The sequence below is a fragment of the Chaetodon trifascialis genome, chromosome 14 (assembly GCF_039877785.1).
Source record: "Chaetodon trifascialis isolate fChaTrf1 chromosome 14, fChaTrf1.hap1, whole genome shotgun sequence".
Classification (NCBI taxonomy): Eukaryota; Metazoa; Chordata; class Actinopteri; order Chaetodontiformes; family Chaetodontidae; genus Chaetodon; species Chaetodon trifascialis.
Genome location: NC_092069.1, coordinates 16,741,059 through 16,758,796, shown reverse-complemented (window position 1 = coordinate 16,758,796; position 17,738 = coordinate 16,741,059). Strand labels below are relative to the sequence as shown.

The 17,738-nt window shown below is 41.5% G+C and overlaps 3 protein-coding genes across 3 annotated transcripts; 1 reads left to right on the top strand and 2 right to left on the bottom strand.

The window, feature by feature from the left end:
* Window positions 1-197: 197 nt before the first annotated feature.
* Window positions 198-2,134, bottom strand: iqcc (IQ motif containing C). The gene is made up of 4 exons (XM_070978906.1): window positions 2,059-2,134; window positions 1,668-1,811; window positions 1,093-1,551; window positions 198-452 (listed from the first exon to the last, which is right to left on the bottom strand). The coding sequence occupies exons 1-4, from the start codon at window positions 2,098-2,100 to the stop codon at window positions 417-419; spliced, it is 681 nt and encodes a 226-aa protein (XP_070835007.1). The 5' UTR covers window positions 2,101-2,134; the 3' UTR covers window positions 198-416.
* A 233-nt stretch (window positions 2,135-2,367) lies between these two features.
* Window positions 2,368-6,385, top strand: LOC139342051 (Fanconi anemia group M protein-like). The gene is made up of 4 exons (XM_070978903.1): window positions 2,368-3,156; window positions 3,236-3,408; window positions 3,600-3,677; window positions 4,380-6,385. Exons 1-4 carry the CDS (start codon window positions 2,451-2,453, stop codon window positions 4,566-4,568), a joined length of 1,146 nt encoding a protein of 381 aa, XP_070835004.1. The 5' UTR covers window positions 2,368-2,450; the 3' UTR covers window positions 4,569-6,385.
* soul3 (heme-binding protein soul3) lies at window positions 6,240-17,585 on the bottom strand. Its single transcript, XM_070978904.1, has 5 exons — window positions 16,968-17,585; window positions 11,193-11,287; window positions 9,113-9,254; window positions 8,586-8,769; window positions 6,240-8,402 (listed from the first exon to the last, which is right to left on the bottom strand). The coding sequence occupies exons 1-5, from the start codon at window positions 17,197-17,199 to the stop codon at window positions 8,231-8,233; spliced, it is 825 nt and encodes a 274-aa protein (XP_070835005.1). The 5' UTR covers window positions 17,200-17,585; the 3' UTR covers window positions 6,240-8,230.
* Window positions 17,586-17,738: the final 153 nt, after the last annotated feature.

Below are 17,738 nucleotides of genomic sequence, written 5' to 3'. Positions count from 1 at the left end.
TGTTGAGTGAGAATTCATTCATTGTGATCTCATGGGGAAATTTGAATTTCTGAGTCAAAACACAAACTTGCTTAGAATTCCACTGAATGAACCTTCCTCCTACACAAAAGCAACTACCTCAATCTCTCACAATTTATGCTGTGAAGGCAATATCAGCAACAGCAGTGGTAACAACAGCAGGAGAAATAAGACTTTTTAGAAAAATATAATTTATTCATTTTTTCACATTAGAAAATAACATTCACAATGTATAGCTTTTGCAAATCACTGGATGAATACCACTGAAAGCAGTTAATTTACTTTGTATTTGAGTATGTATAAAACAGCTTAAACAGATGCCATTTGAGTCTGTTCAGTTGACCGCAGTCAAGCCTTCAGTCTCACATTATCAAGTCCAGTTCAGATTACTTCTGCCGTCAGGGTAAGCTCAGCCTGTCCTTCAGTGACAAGTACTGTAGAGGAGAAGAATGAAGAAAACAATAATTAAAAGTTATATCTTGTAACCTGAATGGTTGGGTGAGCTAACTCCCTGTTCATGACAACAAATCTACACAAGTTTTGGATTATACACATATAGAAAAGATTACATTAACGTACATGTTTCAGTATGAATGTTCTTTGTGCACATTACTCAACATCTTGGTGCCTTTACAGCCTCTAAAGCTGCAGGGTGACTCATGTATGCAGTGATGCAGGATTCACAAGGACATTCGTTTTGTTAAAGATAAATAAAGGGATTCAATTGGTGCACAGTCTGAGGGCAAAGGGTGCAGGCAGCTGAACATGTTAAGAAACAGCATCACGCACGTGGCTTCCGTCTCTGTGTTTCTAAGTGTATGCTGGCTGATTTACAGCCTTCCAGACGTGATATTGTACTGTTACTGCATAGACAGTATATTATGGTTATTATTCAGGTATGGATACTTACAATGTAGATATGTTTCGATGAGAACTGACACTTCTTGAAACTACTGTATTGACTTAATTTTGAGGTAACTAAATAAATTTAGTCTTGCAGCAGAGACAATTTTCTGACAGCAGGAGACTGCCACTGCTAAATAAATGTAGGGAAACACTGCATCTCTGTTGTACCTTTTTCCTGCTGTCAATGGCCTGTTGGAGCCAGAGCAGCTCCATGGTCAGCGTGTTGCGATGGAGACGCAGGGCCTCTGGGGTACAGGGCACCTCCTGGGCCAAGCAGTACTGCCTGGAACCTGGCCTGTCCAGTTCCAAACTGCTCCAGACGGTGGTGCAGTCTCCTGTGCTCTCCGTCACCTCTCCATCTTTAGCCCACACAGTACTTTCTCTCTGCCCCTCTGTGTCCTGTCTAACATTGCTTCTGGTTACATAGTCTTCAGAAAGAGAGGCCTCTCCTTTGGCTTGTGAATTATCTCTCTCTGCCTCTATTTTCTCTGGCAGGACATGAAGATCTTCTCTCTCCTCTGATGAGGGTGCTGTTGCTGCTGATGGACTCTGGGGACTGGCATGCAGATCGAGCCCTGGATGTGAAGGATTGCTGTGAGAGCTGTTGGATTGTAGAAACGGTCCATCCTGGTGGTGCAAGCGGAAGAGCACGAGAAAAGTACCAAAAAGCTAAATAAATCACATCACAGTTTCTTAACTGTTAATCACACTTTTAAAAATTAATTAAAATGACAGTTGCTTACAGTGTCTGTGAAGTGGGGAATCGCGATAACCGCCTCTCTCCACTCTAAATGGATCAAGCCTCCATCAATCTCTCTCACGACGTCCTCAAAGTCCTCTCGCCCACGACGGACTTCGTTTCTCACCAAGTATCCACGTGCAGATGCCTACAGAAGAGAGGACAGTTACAGTAATTAACGCCATAGTAACACTAACTTGTTTCCTATAGCCTTGTAAGTGACTGTTGCTACGTCAATGCTAACAACAATAACGCTAGCTGCTGTTAGCATACGTCTTCCAGACATAGCAAAAACAGCTAAACAGCCCGAAGTAGTAAACAACATTGACTGCAAACTATTGGAGGTATAAAGACAAAACCTTGTGCTTTAGGACTTTACAAGATAACGCCATTACCTGAAAACAGGTAAGTATCTTCTCCCATTTGCTTCTGTCCATTGCTATGGTAACGTGACAGTGTTACGTCTCGGAGAGCGGGAGATGAACTCGAACTTTTGATTTCTTTCCGGTGTCACACTTTCAAATTAAAGGCCTCATTGTAACAATTATCTCATACGTGTGTCAGTTTAGCCCTTCGCTCGATATACTGGCGTCAGTACAAAACACTGAATTCTTTACGATTGAAAATGTGTTCAAATGAATGAATGAACACTGGAGTAAAACCGTCGTTATGTATGTGGTGTTATATTTTGTTAGCACGTGGGCGGAAGTGACTCTGTTTGCGTTCAGTATGCAATGTTGCTGCTCGTCACCAGGCACTTTTTCCACAAAGTTTTTCGCCACAGCTGATGAAAATGAGTAGTGGTTCAAATCAGAGGACTTTGTTCCAGACTTGGGGCGGAACCGTCTCTCAAAACAAAGTTGCTCAACCAAAAAAGGAGGCAAAGAAAGCCGCTGGACGGCGTAAGACAGCTTCAAGCAGCACTACACAGGTAGCTAAAACAAACCCTCCTCGAAATCCTCTGTGGACTGAACAAGGTGAGGGGTACTCATATACATCAGAGAACCCAGTGAGGACAGAGGAACCTAAACCTGCATATGAAGAAGACGAAGATGATGATCTGATGGTGGTCGCTGTTTATGAAGCTGAAGAGAGCCTGCAACTTGGTAATGCAAACTCTTTTCAATATGACAACCCTGCAGGAACAGAGAGCACTGGCCTCTCTCTCATCCCGTCAGGTGGGCAGACATACCCAGACTTCCCTGGCTTTGACAGCTCCTCAGCTAAGGTCTGGATTTACCCCACCAACTACCCCATCAGGGAGTACCAGCTGAAGATATCAGAGGCGGCCCTGTATCAGAACACACTGGTGTGTCTCCCTACTGGTCTGGGAAAGACCTTTATAGCCTCTGTGGTGATGTACAACTTCTACCGCTGGTATCCATCAGGGAAGATCGTATTCATGGCTCCCACCAAACCTCTGGTGGCCCAACAGATCGAGGCCTGTTACAACGTGATGGGGATCCCGCAGGCGCACATGGCTGAGCTGACAGGTGACAAATCATGACACCAACTCCATGACTCTCTTCTCGTTTAGCCTTTATTAACAAGAATCCATCTCCTTCTCCGCAGGCAGCACAGCGGCAAAGCAGAGACAGGAGGTGTGGAGGACCAAGCGCGTCTTCTTCCTCACTCCTCAGGTCATGGTGAACGATCTGTCCAGAGAGACCTGCCCGGCGCAGCAGGTCAAGTGTGTGGTGATTGACGAGGCCCACAAGGCACTGGGAAACCATGCCTACTGTCAGGTACGCAAACCTGTCTTTAATGATCACAGCTTGACATTCAGCCCAGCTGTATGTCACTGCTGACTATGTTTTCAGGTTATATTGTACTTGTCGAGTCCAATTCTGGTTGTTAACCTTCAGTAAAGTGACATTGAAGTGATAATCCAACCAAAATATTTCTTCACTAAGTTGCTCCTCTCCCTGTTTCTCAGGTGATCAGACAGCTCGGCAGCCAGACTCTGCAATTCCGCATCCTGGCCCTTAGTGCGACTCCAGGGGGAGATTCAAAGGTAAGAGCAATATACAGTATCTGTTCCCAGTCGAGGGGTCCTGCCCCCCCCCACTAGAGGCCGCCAAAGCCTCACAGTGAGGTCGCAAAGCCTGCTTGAGTTTAACAAGCGTGGGAAAACTCAGCACTTCATTCATTTCTGTGAATAAACCTAAATGAAATTGTCGTTTTTAAGGTTTAGATCAGGCACAGTGAAGACCTGAACACAAATATTCACAGAAAACAGCCTCATCCTGTGTTAGAAAAGTATGCAGTTAAAAAAACCCAAAGTGCTGGTAGAACAGTGACCAAGCATCAGGGAGGAGAGAACACTGAATTTGTTAAAAAAAGAAGCCTATTAAGTATGTATGATTGTTGAAATTAAAAAAGAATATGTAATACAGACAGAATACTGTTTAAAAAGTCCCTAAAAAATTCAGGAAAACTTTAATGTAATATTCACAGGAAATAATCTGCTCAAATTTCATCCAAATTGTTTTCCACAAACTTGCTTCAGTGCCTGTGCTCACTATTTGGGTTAATTTTACAGTTTATCAGTTGTTCTGTACAGTTATTGTTATGCATTCAATATCATATGAAGTATCCATAGTATATGTCACTTAGTTGGGTTCAAGGTTGGGAACCTCTGTTGTAAATGATCTTTCTCTCATTTAACGACTCTCTAATCTGATTCCACCTTCCCTCTCTTACTCCATACCCGCAGTCGGTGCAGTCAGTCATCTCTAATTTGCTCATCTCCCACATTGAGCTGCGTTCAGACGACAGCCCGGACATCCAGGCCCATTCCCACCAGCGCAGCGTGGACAAAGTGGTGGTTCCTCTGGGAGAGGTCCTGTCTGTTTACCAGGCGCGCTACCTGCAGGTAGGCACAGGCAGTTTTACAGCCTGTTGAGCTACACTCGTCCATGTCTGCACAGCTTTTATTTGTTTTCCTACGAATGATCATCTGGCAGAACAGTCAGATGTGATGGTCACACACAGTTGATCTTTATTGTCCGTGATGTTTTCACCTTTAGATTCACATCAGCAGTAAATACACAAACACAACAGGAGTCGAGCAAACTTAAACAAAAGATATTCTGGTTTGGTTTGTGTGTTTTTTGGTGCTTTGCTGCCACCATCTGGTCACAGTTTGGTTGTTTCCGTTGTTACTCCTCAGCTGTAATCGTCTCCTCAGCATCACCTCTCTCCTGTCGCGGTGTGCTTCTTACTGGGTCAGTTCATATGAAATGGGTTTGATTTGTCTTGAAAGCAACATCCTGTCGCACTCGGCGGTCTGGGTTTCAGTGCCAGTGGACTAAATGGTTTTGGATTATTAACTGACCGTACAGGCTCACTATCTGTGTGTACTGTACTGTGAGTGTGCAGCTACACCTCATCTGTCTCAACTGGCTGGACAGCTGGAATGTGACACCTGCATTTGAAAGTTTAGACCTGTTGTGTATGAGCTCTGTTAGCTCTTCTTTGTCTATTTTCTTTCCTACTTTCTGATTATTTTTGGATTGTTTGTAATAATGGAGCTGTTCACACTTGTTCTTTAATTGCTTTTACTTTAATTTTTCACCTTCTCCTCATATTACCGCCTCACCGGATGCCATCTGTAACCGGTTTGTTAACCTCCATTTCCCTCTGCCCTCTCTTAATTTGAGCAGACAGTACACAAAACAGAGATAAAACTGCATGAGCATCGCTGAAGTCATTCAGGCGGAATTTAATGACTGCTGAGCAAATCAGAAAAATGAACCAATCATGCAGACAGGTTTTTTTTTAGCTCAGATGTGTGCTTTTCCTCTAATATCAGTCCATGTAACCACTAAAATCGCCTCCTGTTTTCTTGTGTTTCAACTTTGTGATTTTTGATTGAGCACGGGTGGCGGTTCTGCCGACAATGTGTGCAATCATCCAGGCCATTGTATCCAATCACAGAGCATTCAGCCTGTGCTGTGTTATAATGGAAAGCGATGGTGTAATTTGGCTTAAGTTCTTGTGGCATTCCACAAAAATTAAATTCCTGTTATTTATTTGAATTTAAATTTTATGACTAAGAGGAGAAGAATTTGTACAAAGAGAAAAACAGACGTCATGTTCAAGTTGTGTTATCAGAAAAATTAAACCAAGTTCTGCATTTAGGTTGCACTCTGATATACTATCGCGTGTGTGTGACCTTGTGAGAACTCATCATGTTACTATGCTCCAGTAACTGAGCACCAGTTCTTTTCATGATATGGGCTCTGCTGTATGTTTCAGAACAAAGTAGAATGTGACCCCTTTTGTTTGCTCCATGTGATCCCATAAAAAGGAAGGAATAGCCTATAGGGATTTTATGTGTACTGTAAGTATACAGTACTCGTTTGCTGGTACTAACACAGAGAACGAGTCTGAAACCCGGCCTTAACTGCAAAACTGCTCAGTTGTTGCATTAATAAGAATATAAATCTTTAATTATATGTGTTTTTCACACATCAAAATAATTTCTGGAAACTTCTGCACTAACGCTCCCAGTAGAGTTTGTGCATTGTGTGTATGAACCCAGTAAGACTCAGCGTCACTGTACATTTCAAAAGACAGGAGACGAGCACATTTTAATTGAACAAAGAAAACCACAGTAGCTGTTGTTGTTGCACTTGAATTTACACAGTACAGCACACGTTTGCAAAACACTAATAAAAAAAAAAAAAAAAAAAAAAAACAGCAAAGAGAAAGGAAAAAGTTAAATCACACTTAATGTTCCCATATAACCAAGCTCTTAAAGGGAAAACCAACCCACGTGTGTCATGGCTTTGCAAGTGCTTTATACACTACAGTTGTCATAGAGTATCCTTTCAACTCTACTATCATTTCATGAGAAATAAATTCTTTGGATTTGGTGTCTTGATGTCAACCAAACTGCTTAACTTTAAGACTGGGCAACCTCCTAACCCAATGCTAAGTTTCCTAACTGTTCATTTCTGTGTTTTACCTTTTTTGTGGATAAGATGAGATGAAACCAACTTTCACAATTAGAGCTCAAAATTTCACTTTTAATTTTCTACATATTTAATATGCCTCAATAACTGCATGCCTAAGCATTTGAAAGGATGCCCCCTTCCTGTTAAAAATCCTCACACAGTGACGATTTGGCTAGTTCACTTCCATTTTTTTTTTCCACTGGCACCCGAGTGGTAAAAGCACATTTCCAAAGCATCAACAATTACTGTGAACTCTAGGTGAAGCTGGTTTGATGCATATCACTTTGTATATGTTGCATATGAGATAAAGACACATACTTCTTTCACTATGACTTAACAGACTCTCCTTAGATTGGTGACAAGATTAAAAAAAACTGTTTTAACTAAAACAGAACGTCGCTTTCTTCTACTTAAAAAACATATAATCACAGTAGAGGTATTGTCTGTGCTCTATGTCTTTTCTTGGTTGCATTGTCTCTACTCAGCAGCAGTGGTACAAGAATGAGCGAATGCATACTCACTAACATTGACACAGAGTAGCAAGTAGAAAGAGCATGAGAAAGAGGTCCAGAGGTAATTATTCCTGTGTGTGTGTGTGAAAAGACTTGAAACATGAGGAATGCACTGAGTTGCTTCAAGAGAAAAGGATGTATATAATCTAGAAGTACAATATGATTGTCATTCAGCAGTAAAATCTGTTTTTCAGCGTTTGGTTTGTGTAAGTGTGACATTTGTTTTCATCTCCTCCCTGTACCTGTACATTCATGCAAACACCTACGAACATGTTGTGTTCATAAGTGATTTCTAAATTTAGTGTCACCCACTGGGTTGAGCTTATTTATGGTTACTGTAACAACTGACTTGATGGTTTGTTATCTGGTGAATATTGCACTTATTGTTAAAATAACTGTTTATGCAGCATGACTGGCATCGCATAGACTTGTAACCTGCAGTCTAGAGATAAAGAAAGAGCGGATCAACCGTGCAATCACCTCAGCAAGCTAGAGACTGACAGAGAAGCAATTTTTTTTGTTGTGCATTGACCTTTACCCCACATGACAAGACACTATAGCTGTGCAACAAAGAGAAACAGAGCGTATAGATAAGGCTGCATGTCTACTGGGAGCCTGTTTCCATTGTCTTAAGACAGGCTGTTGCATGTTTGCGGCAGCACTCAATGGTCACCACGTTCACCGAGCGCTTAGAGTTAAAACTATTTCAACTTTTAACAAGAGGGCACTGTGCTCAGGTAATGTTTTTCAGCCATCTCAGTGTGAGAGCAGGAGATGAATGCTATGCTGCACCTTAGCATCTGGGTTGTGTCCTTGAGAGTATGGCAGCGGTTTGGTTCAGTTCTTATGGGTGAAATGAGGATCTATCTAAATGAACGTGAATGGAAATTCACTGAGGGTTAAGTAAGGGCTGATTTATCTTTTTTTCAGCCCCCGGCTGATCTGGAGGGTGCTGAGCTGGTGGTCGTTTCAGGTAGAGGCGGTGAATTAAGAAAATGTTGCATCTGAGGCTGTAGCTGGGCTGTGGCAGTGTTAAGGGAGTCTTTACGAGGCTCAAAGGTCGTAGATAGGATGCTGCTTAATCCTCTGGTCCCTCAGGGTCGCTCTAGGAACCAGATCTCATTCTGGCGGTTGCTGTGAGCAGGGTTGGTGTAGCCGGCCACGATGAAGGAGTTGTTGACACACACACCGGGAGAGTCTAGAAGCTCTGCCAGGGCATTGATCTGATTAATGATGGTCACTTCGTTGGTGGGACCGGTAAAGGCCCTGGAAGAAGCAGGGAATGGCGCATGAGTACGAGGCATCAAATTTCCAAGCGAGAAAAACAATAACTCGAGCACTATTGATCCACTGATTAAAACAATCTTTGTTAGCTGCCAGTGCTAACAAGAAGAGGGAGTTTATTTAGGAATAGCAGATGCGTTTATTTTCATTTCATTCTCTACTGACCTTGTGTATACAGTAGTGGTGGGCCAGATCTCTATGAGGATCTCGCTGTCAGTAGGTTGTGGGGGCTGAGCCTGATGCTCAGCGGGAAGGAAATATGCCACAGTGACGTCGCTGGAGACCACAGAATGGTTTTCATCTGTGCGCACCACTGTGACGATGGGGAGAGTCATACCCAGGTAGTCACCTGGAGACAACAAGCAAATAACAGCAGTCATTATTACCTGTGAGGCTGGTTTGGAAATAACCATCGACAAATGAAAATTAAAAAAACACATGCTTTGGAATTTAAAATGCCCGATCCTGGTTGTGTTTGGTAAATGGTCTCCTTTTTTTGTCTATGACAATAGAGAAAGATTTTGGTAAAATTTTAATTTTCTAAACAATGTTTTGTCTTTTTGTAAATAATGCTGCATGTTGATACAGTCTAAGTCAGTGTTTAATGATGTGGTGCTGGAAAAAGTGACTTACATATTTATTCATAGTTTTTGTCAACAAAATTAACACCAGCCCCTTTCTTTCAGACTTACCGAAGGAGTTCTGCTGGCAGATGTATTTCATTATCCTCATAAAACCATAGCAGATGCTCTGTTCATAAGTCTCCTCATGCATTGTTATACAAGCCCAGTGGCCCTTTTCATACTGGCGTTTCTCATACAGCAGCTCCCCACACTAAAAAAAACACACACAATGAAAAAAAAAGAGAAGAATGAGTTTCAACTTCAGCGTAAATTCAACATCTTCAAGTTTCAATTCAAGTCTTCTTGTGAAACTATTTTCTGTAACATTTGCTGTGGTTTTCTGAAACATTTGGGAATGGCATTGAAGATGCCAGCAAGTGTTCTGACTAATAACTGGAAAGCTAAGCTGTCCACAAAATGTGTAAAAAATACATCCCACACAACTGCTGCTACTTGCACTTAAAGTCATTCAAGGCATACAGTGTTGTAGTGTACTAAAGGAGTGACGTGTCTTATGAAGCTTGGAGTGTGTGAGAGTTTTCTCCCCCACAGACACATTTACAATGCTCTATTTGGACAGAATCAATTTTACAAGGGGAGGTGATGTGATGCCGTTATTACTGTGGCATCTATGTGATTTTTAATCCCGTTCAATCAGCTACATCAATACATTTTACAGACTGTCAGTAAATATTCTGTTGTCTTTTTTCACCTACTGTAGAATGACCACAGGTTACAGCAGTGCTTTAATATCTGTCCATTATTTTCCAGATTAATCGATCGGTCGTGTGGTCTATAAAATGTCAAAAAATGGTGAAAAATGTTTCCCAAAGCCCAAGATGATGTCATCCAAATGTTTTGTGATGTCCACTACTCGAAGATATTCAGTTTACTGCCATAAGGGAGTAAAGAAACCAGAAAATATCCACATTCAAGAAGCTGGAATCAGATAATTTTGACCTTTTTTTCTTGAAAAATTAAATCAAACTGGTTAATTATCAAAATTGTTGGTGATTAATTTAATAGTCAATAACTAATCAATTCATTGTTGCAGCTCTACTTGATATACTTACTATGATTTGATAATTATATTCATTCAGACATTGTCTATGCACAGTGCAGCTCAGGTGTACGACCTGCAGTTTGAAGTCTGCTGTCCTTTAAGGAGGCACTGAAACCTGCTCTAAGAATAGGGTGTCATGATTGTCCTTTGTTTAACCGGAGTCTCCAGCCAAGTTTTAATGAACTAATTAACTCAAGTTAAACCAATTAGCCCTCTTTATTTATACGGCCCCCTAAGGAGTTTAGGCGGCTTATTGTATTGGGTGACACGATCATCTTGTTGGAAATAAATAGCCGACCCATACCTGCTCAGAAGAGTCTGCTCCTTCAACAAAATGTTTAATCAAATCATTATCATCAGCTTCTCCAGTTTGGGCATCCAGCATTTGACTGTTCTTATGGTACACTAGTGCAGAGTAAGGTTTTTTTCTTTCAAATATTTTTATTGTGCAGCTTATGTACAGCAGTAATATAGACGTCCATGGAGTGAATATCATGCCTCATTTCAGATGTATAATGACAAAAGAAAAAACATGACAAAAGCAAACAAACATACAAAATAAAACAAACAGCCAAATACAACACCAGAAGCACACAGACCAGGCAGCTTAACTAATGTGCAGTAAAATACACCCCCCAGCCTTTCCACCCCTGAGCAATGCCACCTAGGGGTGATAAAGACTACTGCTTGTGCACCTTTACTGTCGCCCTTTCTATACAGAGAAAATCATCTGTCTCCAAATCCTTTCAAAGTCCTCCAGTTTGTCATTAAGTCAACTTCTCTTCACGTTGAGAGTATTAGTCTGTGCTGTTATCCAGGACTTAAAAGCCTTTTTCCAGAACAAGAGGATAGACTTAGGCTTTTGACTGCTCCTCTTCAAAGATAGGGTTGTCATACAAAGTCTTAATTTCCAGGTCTAGTCTCTGGTGAAGACACACTTTTCTACATTAAACGAGGTCACTGCTTACCGATTTAATAGCTTTTCCTTTTTTAAACAGAACATGAAAATGTATAGGCAGACAGGTTACACAAGCATATAGTTGGATATTACACATGTGTACAAAGTAGTAAAAGTCAGATAGATACCTTATCTTTACGTGCGAGGAGGGTGAAAGGGACAGGTTCTCTGTGACTGCGTCCTTGGTTGTTGCTGGTTAGCTGTTGAATGGGCTCTGACATATCTGTTAACAGACAAACAAACAATATGTGGTCAGTTTAAACTGTGGTCCAGAAATAAAGTGTTCTTTACATTAGGAAAACAAATACACTTGCTTGTTTTTTATGCTTTTTAAATGCCAACTTTGGCTGTACACTGCTTTCAGCCATTCACAAGATGCATGTGTTTTGGGCCTGCATGTTAAGGTGATTAAAATATGTGAAAGCAGAAGCCATACAACTCTTTTCCACTCACATCATATCAACACTTGCAGTCTCCTGTCTGTATAAAACGTCCTAACTTCCAGTAATCTGCTGGCAGGCAGCGTTTGTAGTTTGTGTGAGAAAAGGTTGCCAGATGGACAGAGTGCTGTGCCAGGATGTCGCAGAGAGTAACGTTTATTGGAGCTGATGGAGAGAACGCTAACTAAAGCTGCCCAAGGCCAGGTATAGACTAGCATTAACAGAGACGGACTGCAGCCGATGCTTTTGAAATACTGGAGCATATTTGACCTATTACTGACTCTTTTATGATGATGCCCATATTGTCAGATTAAATAATGTCATTATGTTCCATTGCTGAACTGTCAAATATGAGGCACTCATGGTGAACCCATTCAATCACATTTTGTCAATCAATACGATGGAGGACAACTGGGTCAGAGGCATCTGTGGTATTTATGTGATCAATCCTGTGACAGTGAACAATGTGAGAGTGAGTGGACTCATGTAGCAGGATCTCATGAAATTAAGGTTACACTGCAAGTCACTGATTAAGAGGAGACGCTCAGCATGGATAATGACCATGTTTATTTGATGGTAAAAAATTACCTCCCAGTTTATGTATGTGTCTTCACTATGAGAGACAAGAAGGGGAAGAAAACACACCACACATACAGGCACGTACTGCACACATGCCCAAGCAAATGATCAGTTTCTATGGCAGCACCTCAAGAGCAACTCGGTGTTGACGCAGAACAGTCAGCGCTGACTGCATGGTCGACAGGTGAACTTGTTTTTGTACCCATGCTCTCTCATCAATATAGGGTTTTAGTCAAGTCCCACTTTCAGGCTGTCAGTGTTTTGTTTCCATTGAACTGACACATTATTTTGAGTTGTTCTGCTCATAAAGCACTGTCAACAACTGCACTTTCCATGAGGTTCAGATTTGGTGGCAGCATCATGAACAAGTACACTCATAGACTCAAGGGAGGGATAGAGTTTGGCTCCCTATAGCAAGTTGTGTGTGGGCATTCTGGTTATATATGGCGTTTTCTTATGTGTCAAGGTCCATAATGCAATGTAATGCACAAATGTTCAGCTTAGGGTACAACGCTGCGTTTGTCCCTGTCACTTTTTATCCAGCTGTCCAATCACAGTGGAGGAGGGGTGGGATAAATACCACAAAGTCCAACCGTCACATCCTACATGTACTAATCTCTGTCTGTGAGTATCCATGACTGTACCAAATGACATCACAGGACGACCACAATAACAACATATTTTGGAGATATTCCATATCATAGCAACCAAAATACCTCAGTTGAATAAACACTGCACCTTCAAAACATTCCCAGCTGTGCACTTTCAGAAGAGCTCAGCTTGACGAATATATTTTCTTTTAAAATGTCCGGTGTTATCTGTGTATTAATTGTTGGGTGGTTTTCCTCACCCTGGCATCCCTAATGTGTACTAACTTTAAATATGACTAGCTCCAGACAGAAACTAATATGTTTCAAGTTACTGAGGCCTGCTTTGGTTTCATGTTTGATGTCAGTTGATTGACTTCACCAAGTTAAACCCAGGACAATGTGGGGTGTGTGTGTGTATTTGTATATGTCATAATAACCAATGACAACCACTAGTGAGAAAGTCTGATGTGTTGACTGGCCTGTATTACTAACACATGCCTATAGTGGCAATGTACTACAATGGAAACAGATCACAGAAACATGCTCATTCTTGTCATTAATCTGATTCAAGCACACTTACAAAATGGAAAAGGTCAGCATTGTCACAACAGATTAGCGAGGTAGAATAATTAGCGTGTAATTAAGTCGGGTTTGTGTTATTTGACAAGTGCTGCTGTTTAATTTGCTTGTAGTTTCTTGGGTGTGCTATGGCACTTATTATTGTCAATATGTATGAAGGGTGACTACAACAAGGCTAATTCTGTTCATGGACTGCTCATTTGGTGTTTACTGGTGTCAAATTATAAACACATTCCATCTTGTTTACGAGATAGAAGCCTTTCATGTAACCTCATTGATGGTCTGCTTATCTGATTTCATGAAAATTAGGCATGACAGACATGAAAATCACACAATCTGTAAAGATCTTTTTCTACAGCACCAACAGGTTGCACTGCAAGAGTCAAATTTATAAAATAGAACAGATGGGTCTTAAGTGCCCTAGATTTGTGTTCATAGCCACCCAGTTTGTTGGAGGCTGCAATGACCCTTGTTGCCATTTAAACAATTTAGGTGGCATTTTTTTAGTGCTATGGCCCATTGCACCAGCTATATGTAAATTGCTTCTTGCAACAAAAAGGTTCGCCGAGGCAAAACATTTTAACTGCTATTTGATGGAGGCCTTTACATCTACTAAGGGCTAGATGTAAGATTTAAGTGGTAATTTTTGCCTACGTTGGAACCATTTCAGCTGGTGCAACCCTTAAGATGTTGGTAGTACTTCAGCTTCATCCAAAGGTGGAGATTGTGTTCAAACAAGGCTACATTTGAACTTACGCATAGCGACCAATGCAACCCAGTACAAGACTAGACAAACAGTTACTTGGTAGCTACAGTGGAATTTAAGTTGTAAATGTAATATTATCCAATCAAATAGCTCCAACTGCTAGCAAAGTAGTGCTCCCACCTCAGCCCTGCCCATCCGACTCTGTCCTAATTAGAGAAAAGGAGTTTACTGTGGCCTTTGTGTACGTCCTGAGCTACAGTGTTGTAGTCCAGGATTTAGTGGCTGCAACCTCAGTACCAGCACTGGCAAGGTAGCTAATCCCCCCTGAGTCAGAAAGCCCCAGCAAGTGGTTTTGTACTAAGTCCTCAATTAGTGCTGTAGTCTGAGGGCAGAGGAGGAAGTGCCAGTCTGTGTTACTGGATTCTCTGTGGGAACCCAGTTAGATGACAAATAGTCTAACCAGGGGGTTCCCAGAGTGCCATCAAGACCCCTGAAGGGATGATACAGAAAATAAAAAAATTCTTCTTCTACAAAAAAAATTCTGCTTACTTTTTCTCTTGTGAAATACTACTTTTTAGCCTTTCAAACATCTAACAATTACTTCCCTCAACAATTTTAGGGAGAGAAAAAAATTGAACTGCTCCTGACTTACAAGCATGTCAAACTGGTGATGAGGTCACATGTAGATAGTCCTTCATTCTAAGGAGACACAAGCCAACAAGGAAATGCATGGCTAAATATGGTGGTATTACCATACTCAAGTTGAACTAATACAAAAGGCTTTGATATCCATGTTGTTTAATGTTTGTGTCCCGTAAGACATAAATATGCAAATCTGATGTGTGTTTTGAAAATAGCATTTTATTGCAGTGAAGCAATGTTGAGGTTTAGCTAATCTCAATGGGTCCATTGTTCTGGTCTCTGCATCCAAGCTCTGTGATTAGCAGTGACTTGGAAGGTTCCAGACTTCAAAACAACTGCTGTTGTGGTTGTCTCTAGCTAAGCACAATGTCTGGATTTCTATGGTAAAATCAGACCCCTGAACCTACAAGTTGACAAAACCAATCATTGATTAAAGGCACAAAAACACAAAAAATGTATTCGGATACCTCTGAAGTGTATTTGCCAAAAATTTTCCAGAAAACGCTGGAAAGATGATAGACTTTGGAGATAAACCCACAGAAATGTCAGTGACTGAAATCAATTTTCAGGAAAAAAAAACAACCCCCCCCCCCCCAAAAAAAACCCCAATGTACAATAATAAAACAATCAGAACTGTCAAATTAATTATTTCAAACGCTGTGTTGCCGCTTCAAAATCAACACAAACACCGCCAACGGCAAATTGGGCCGTAATGACCTATTTAGGCCAAACATGTTGACACTTTTCATGGACCTGTGCATTTTTCTCATTGCACGTCAAGACTGCCAGAGCGACACCTCAGCTACATGCTCAAGTCAGGCACAAACACTGGATTGGTGTGTCAGAGGCCATCTTCCTAGTTTATTCGGTGCAAAGCAGTTCAACCTTGAGTGTCCTGACCACATTCCAGGCAGCTTGCAACAAGATCACGCACATGCTCACGCGAACTAATGAACATACGGAGAGGCCGCTTATTATGGTTTATTATAGTCTGTTTTATTTCTTAGATTACCCAGATATCCCAGCAAAACAAAGCATGGTTCATTGGATGCCGCTGTGAACAGTGCGTTTACTGTGATGATGTGCTTTTATTTTCTTCTTTCAACTTGATGTTGAAATAATCAGATCATTCAATAATCTCTAAAGCCAGTGCGAAATTAAATAATTTAATTTTCCAATATATATGGGAGAACTACCAACACTTAAACCATCTACGTCATGAGAGGTAATATCTCTGACAAAAAAGACAGGCACAGTGGTATCAGGAAAATATAAATCTGTTGATTTGTGTTTTCAATTCATTTGATAATCCCAGGCACTTTGTTTACCTCTCAAAATACCAGATAAATGCCTATTTATCTATTCTATTTTATCATTTATTTCTATTGAGCTTGACACTAGCCTGACACTACAAATTCTAGTATTACTATACTATTATCCATACTACTACTTTAGTATTAGAACACAACAAAAGTAACACCACAGTTTTATGCCTGATATGGTACTGATTTTAGAATATTTCAACTTACACAAGGAAACAGGTATTTGCTGCTAAATGGCTGATAACACAATTAGCACTGATTTTTGAGGAATGGATCAGAGGGAAGACTATGTGTGCAAAAACCTGGTGCTTATTCCCCAAACCAAACTGTACTTGTGATCTCTTGCTTTCTGTGAAACAGCATCACGTGACAGAAGGCTTTTCCGAGTGTTTCCACCAAGACGATTTTCCACTTTTCATGCAACTGACAACAAACCCTTATTTCATGAAACGAGGCCAAGAAAGTCTGAGAATATTTCAGTCTGCCATGTGCTATCTGGTTTTGCAGACCTCTAGCCACTAAAATAATGCTGATACTAAACTTTTTCTTGTCTTTCTCGGACCCAGAAACTAGAGAGCCCATGACCACATTGTATGTACCGTATTATTACATAACAGGTCCCTCTTTTAAAATATAGCCAGTGTCCCTGCTAGTTTACCACATTTGTCTGCGTGCTCCAAACGTTGGCCTTGGAATAAGTCCATTAAATTGTTTAGTAACGTTGCAGTTTTACAGTTGAAACGCATGTTTTCCTGAGGGGCAGGGAGCCTGTTGGAGCTACTTTACCTATGTGCCTCTGTGGAAACTAGGTCAATGTACGTGGTGGTGTGCCGTGAGGAAGTTGAAGTACCTGAACTTAAGTCAGACATACCAAACTTTAGTTGCTTTAAACTTGTTGAAAATTCTCACGTGAAAGTTTATGTCCAAAAGAAGGCTTTGATAAACCGGAGGGGACAAAAAACATTAAAGCTAATCGTTAGCTAACGTTAATTCGCCATCGTTGTGTGTTTCGGTGTTTTTTTCTCGTAGTATTTTTTCTTTTTACCTTGAGAAACTTCCACTTGGTGTCCCCTCGCTACGTCCTGCCAATAATGCAGCAGTCGGTCTTCGTCTTCCTCCATGGTTTCTGCCTCTTCTTCGAGGCTGCCGTTGCCCGAATCTGACAGCTGGTCTTCCGCGAAAGACTCCAGGTCCTCCAGCGTGATCATCCCGGACTGCTCGGGCCCGCTGCGGTCGCCACCGCCGCCGCCACTCATTTGACAGCCACCTCGGTCCATTTCTGTTCGTAAGAGTTAGCACACTTGCGCCTACCGAGGACAAAAAACCCTCAAAGGTTGACTAAAAATAAGAAAGCTAAAATCAGGTATGAATCGCCGCTAAATGTAGCTTCAATCTTCTCTCCTCGGACCTCGGTGAGTTGCTTGTCCAGATTAGAACAACCGTTACTTTCTGGCAAGCAAACCAGACACTACGAAGCTTTCCTCGACATATTCAGCCATTTTCGCCTTCGCAATATTATATCTGACTTACACGAGCCATTTTACTTAGCCTTGTGTACTTTCTATTCGCTAAAAACCAAGAAAGAAGTCCTCCCCGTCGACTGTGCAAACAGCGCGGCGCTTCCCTCTTTGTAGCCGGCGGTGAATGCGATGTTTACAGGAGACGAGGGCGGACCACGTGACGCTGCGGGTTCGCGCAGCCCCCCTCCTCTTCCTGCTCCCCGGGTCCGTAAATACCCGAGACTCCCACCCGGGTACAGGCGTTTCATCCATCAGTGCTCCCAGGAGGGGTCAGGATGGTAGCAAAAAAACCGGCA

Coding starts and splice junctions, on each gene's coding strand:
- iqcc (XM_070978906.1), bottom strand. CDS start 2,100: ATGGACAGAAGCAAATGGGAGAAGATACTTACCTGTTTTCAG. Junction 1,552..1,667: donor TTCCCCACTTCACAGACACT/GTAAGCAACTGT, acceptor TTGCACCACCAG/GATGGACCGTTTCTACAATC. Junction 453..1,092: donor CCATTGACAGCAGGAAAAAG/GTACAACAGAGA, acceptor TCTCCTCTACAG/TACTTGTCACTGAAGGACAG.
- LOC139342051 (XM_070978903.1), top strand. CDS start 2,451: ATGAAAATGAGTAGTGGTTCAAATCAGAGGACTTTGTTCCAGACTTGG. Junction 3,409..3,599: donor GAAACCATGCCTACTGTCAG/GTACGCAAACCT, acceptor CCTGTTTCTCAG/GTGATCAGACAGCTCGGCAG. Junction 3,678..4,379: donor CTCCAGGGGGAGATTCAAAG/GTAAGAGCAATA, acceptor CCATACCCGCAG/TCGGTGCAGTCAGTCATCTC.
- soul3 (XM_070978904.1), bottom strand. CDS start 17,199: ATGGACCGAGGTGGCTGTCAAATGAGTGGCGGCGGCGGTGGCGACCGC. Junction 8,770..9,112: donor CTGCCAGCAGAACTCCTTCG/GTAAGTCTGAAA, acceptor TGTTGTCTCCAG/GTGACTACCTGGGTATGACT. Junction 8,403..8,585: donor ACCACTACTGTATACACAAG/GTCAGTAGAGAA, acceptor TGCTTCTTCCAG/GGCCTTTACCGGTCCCACCA.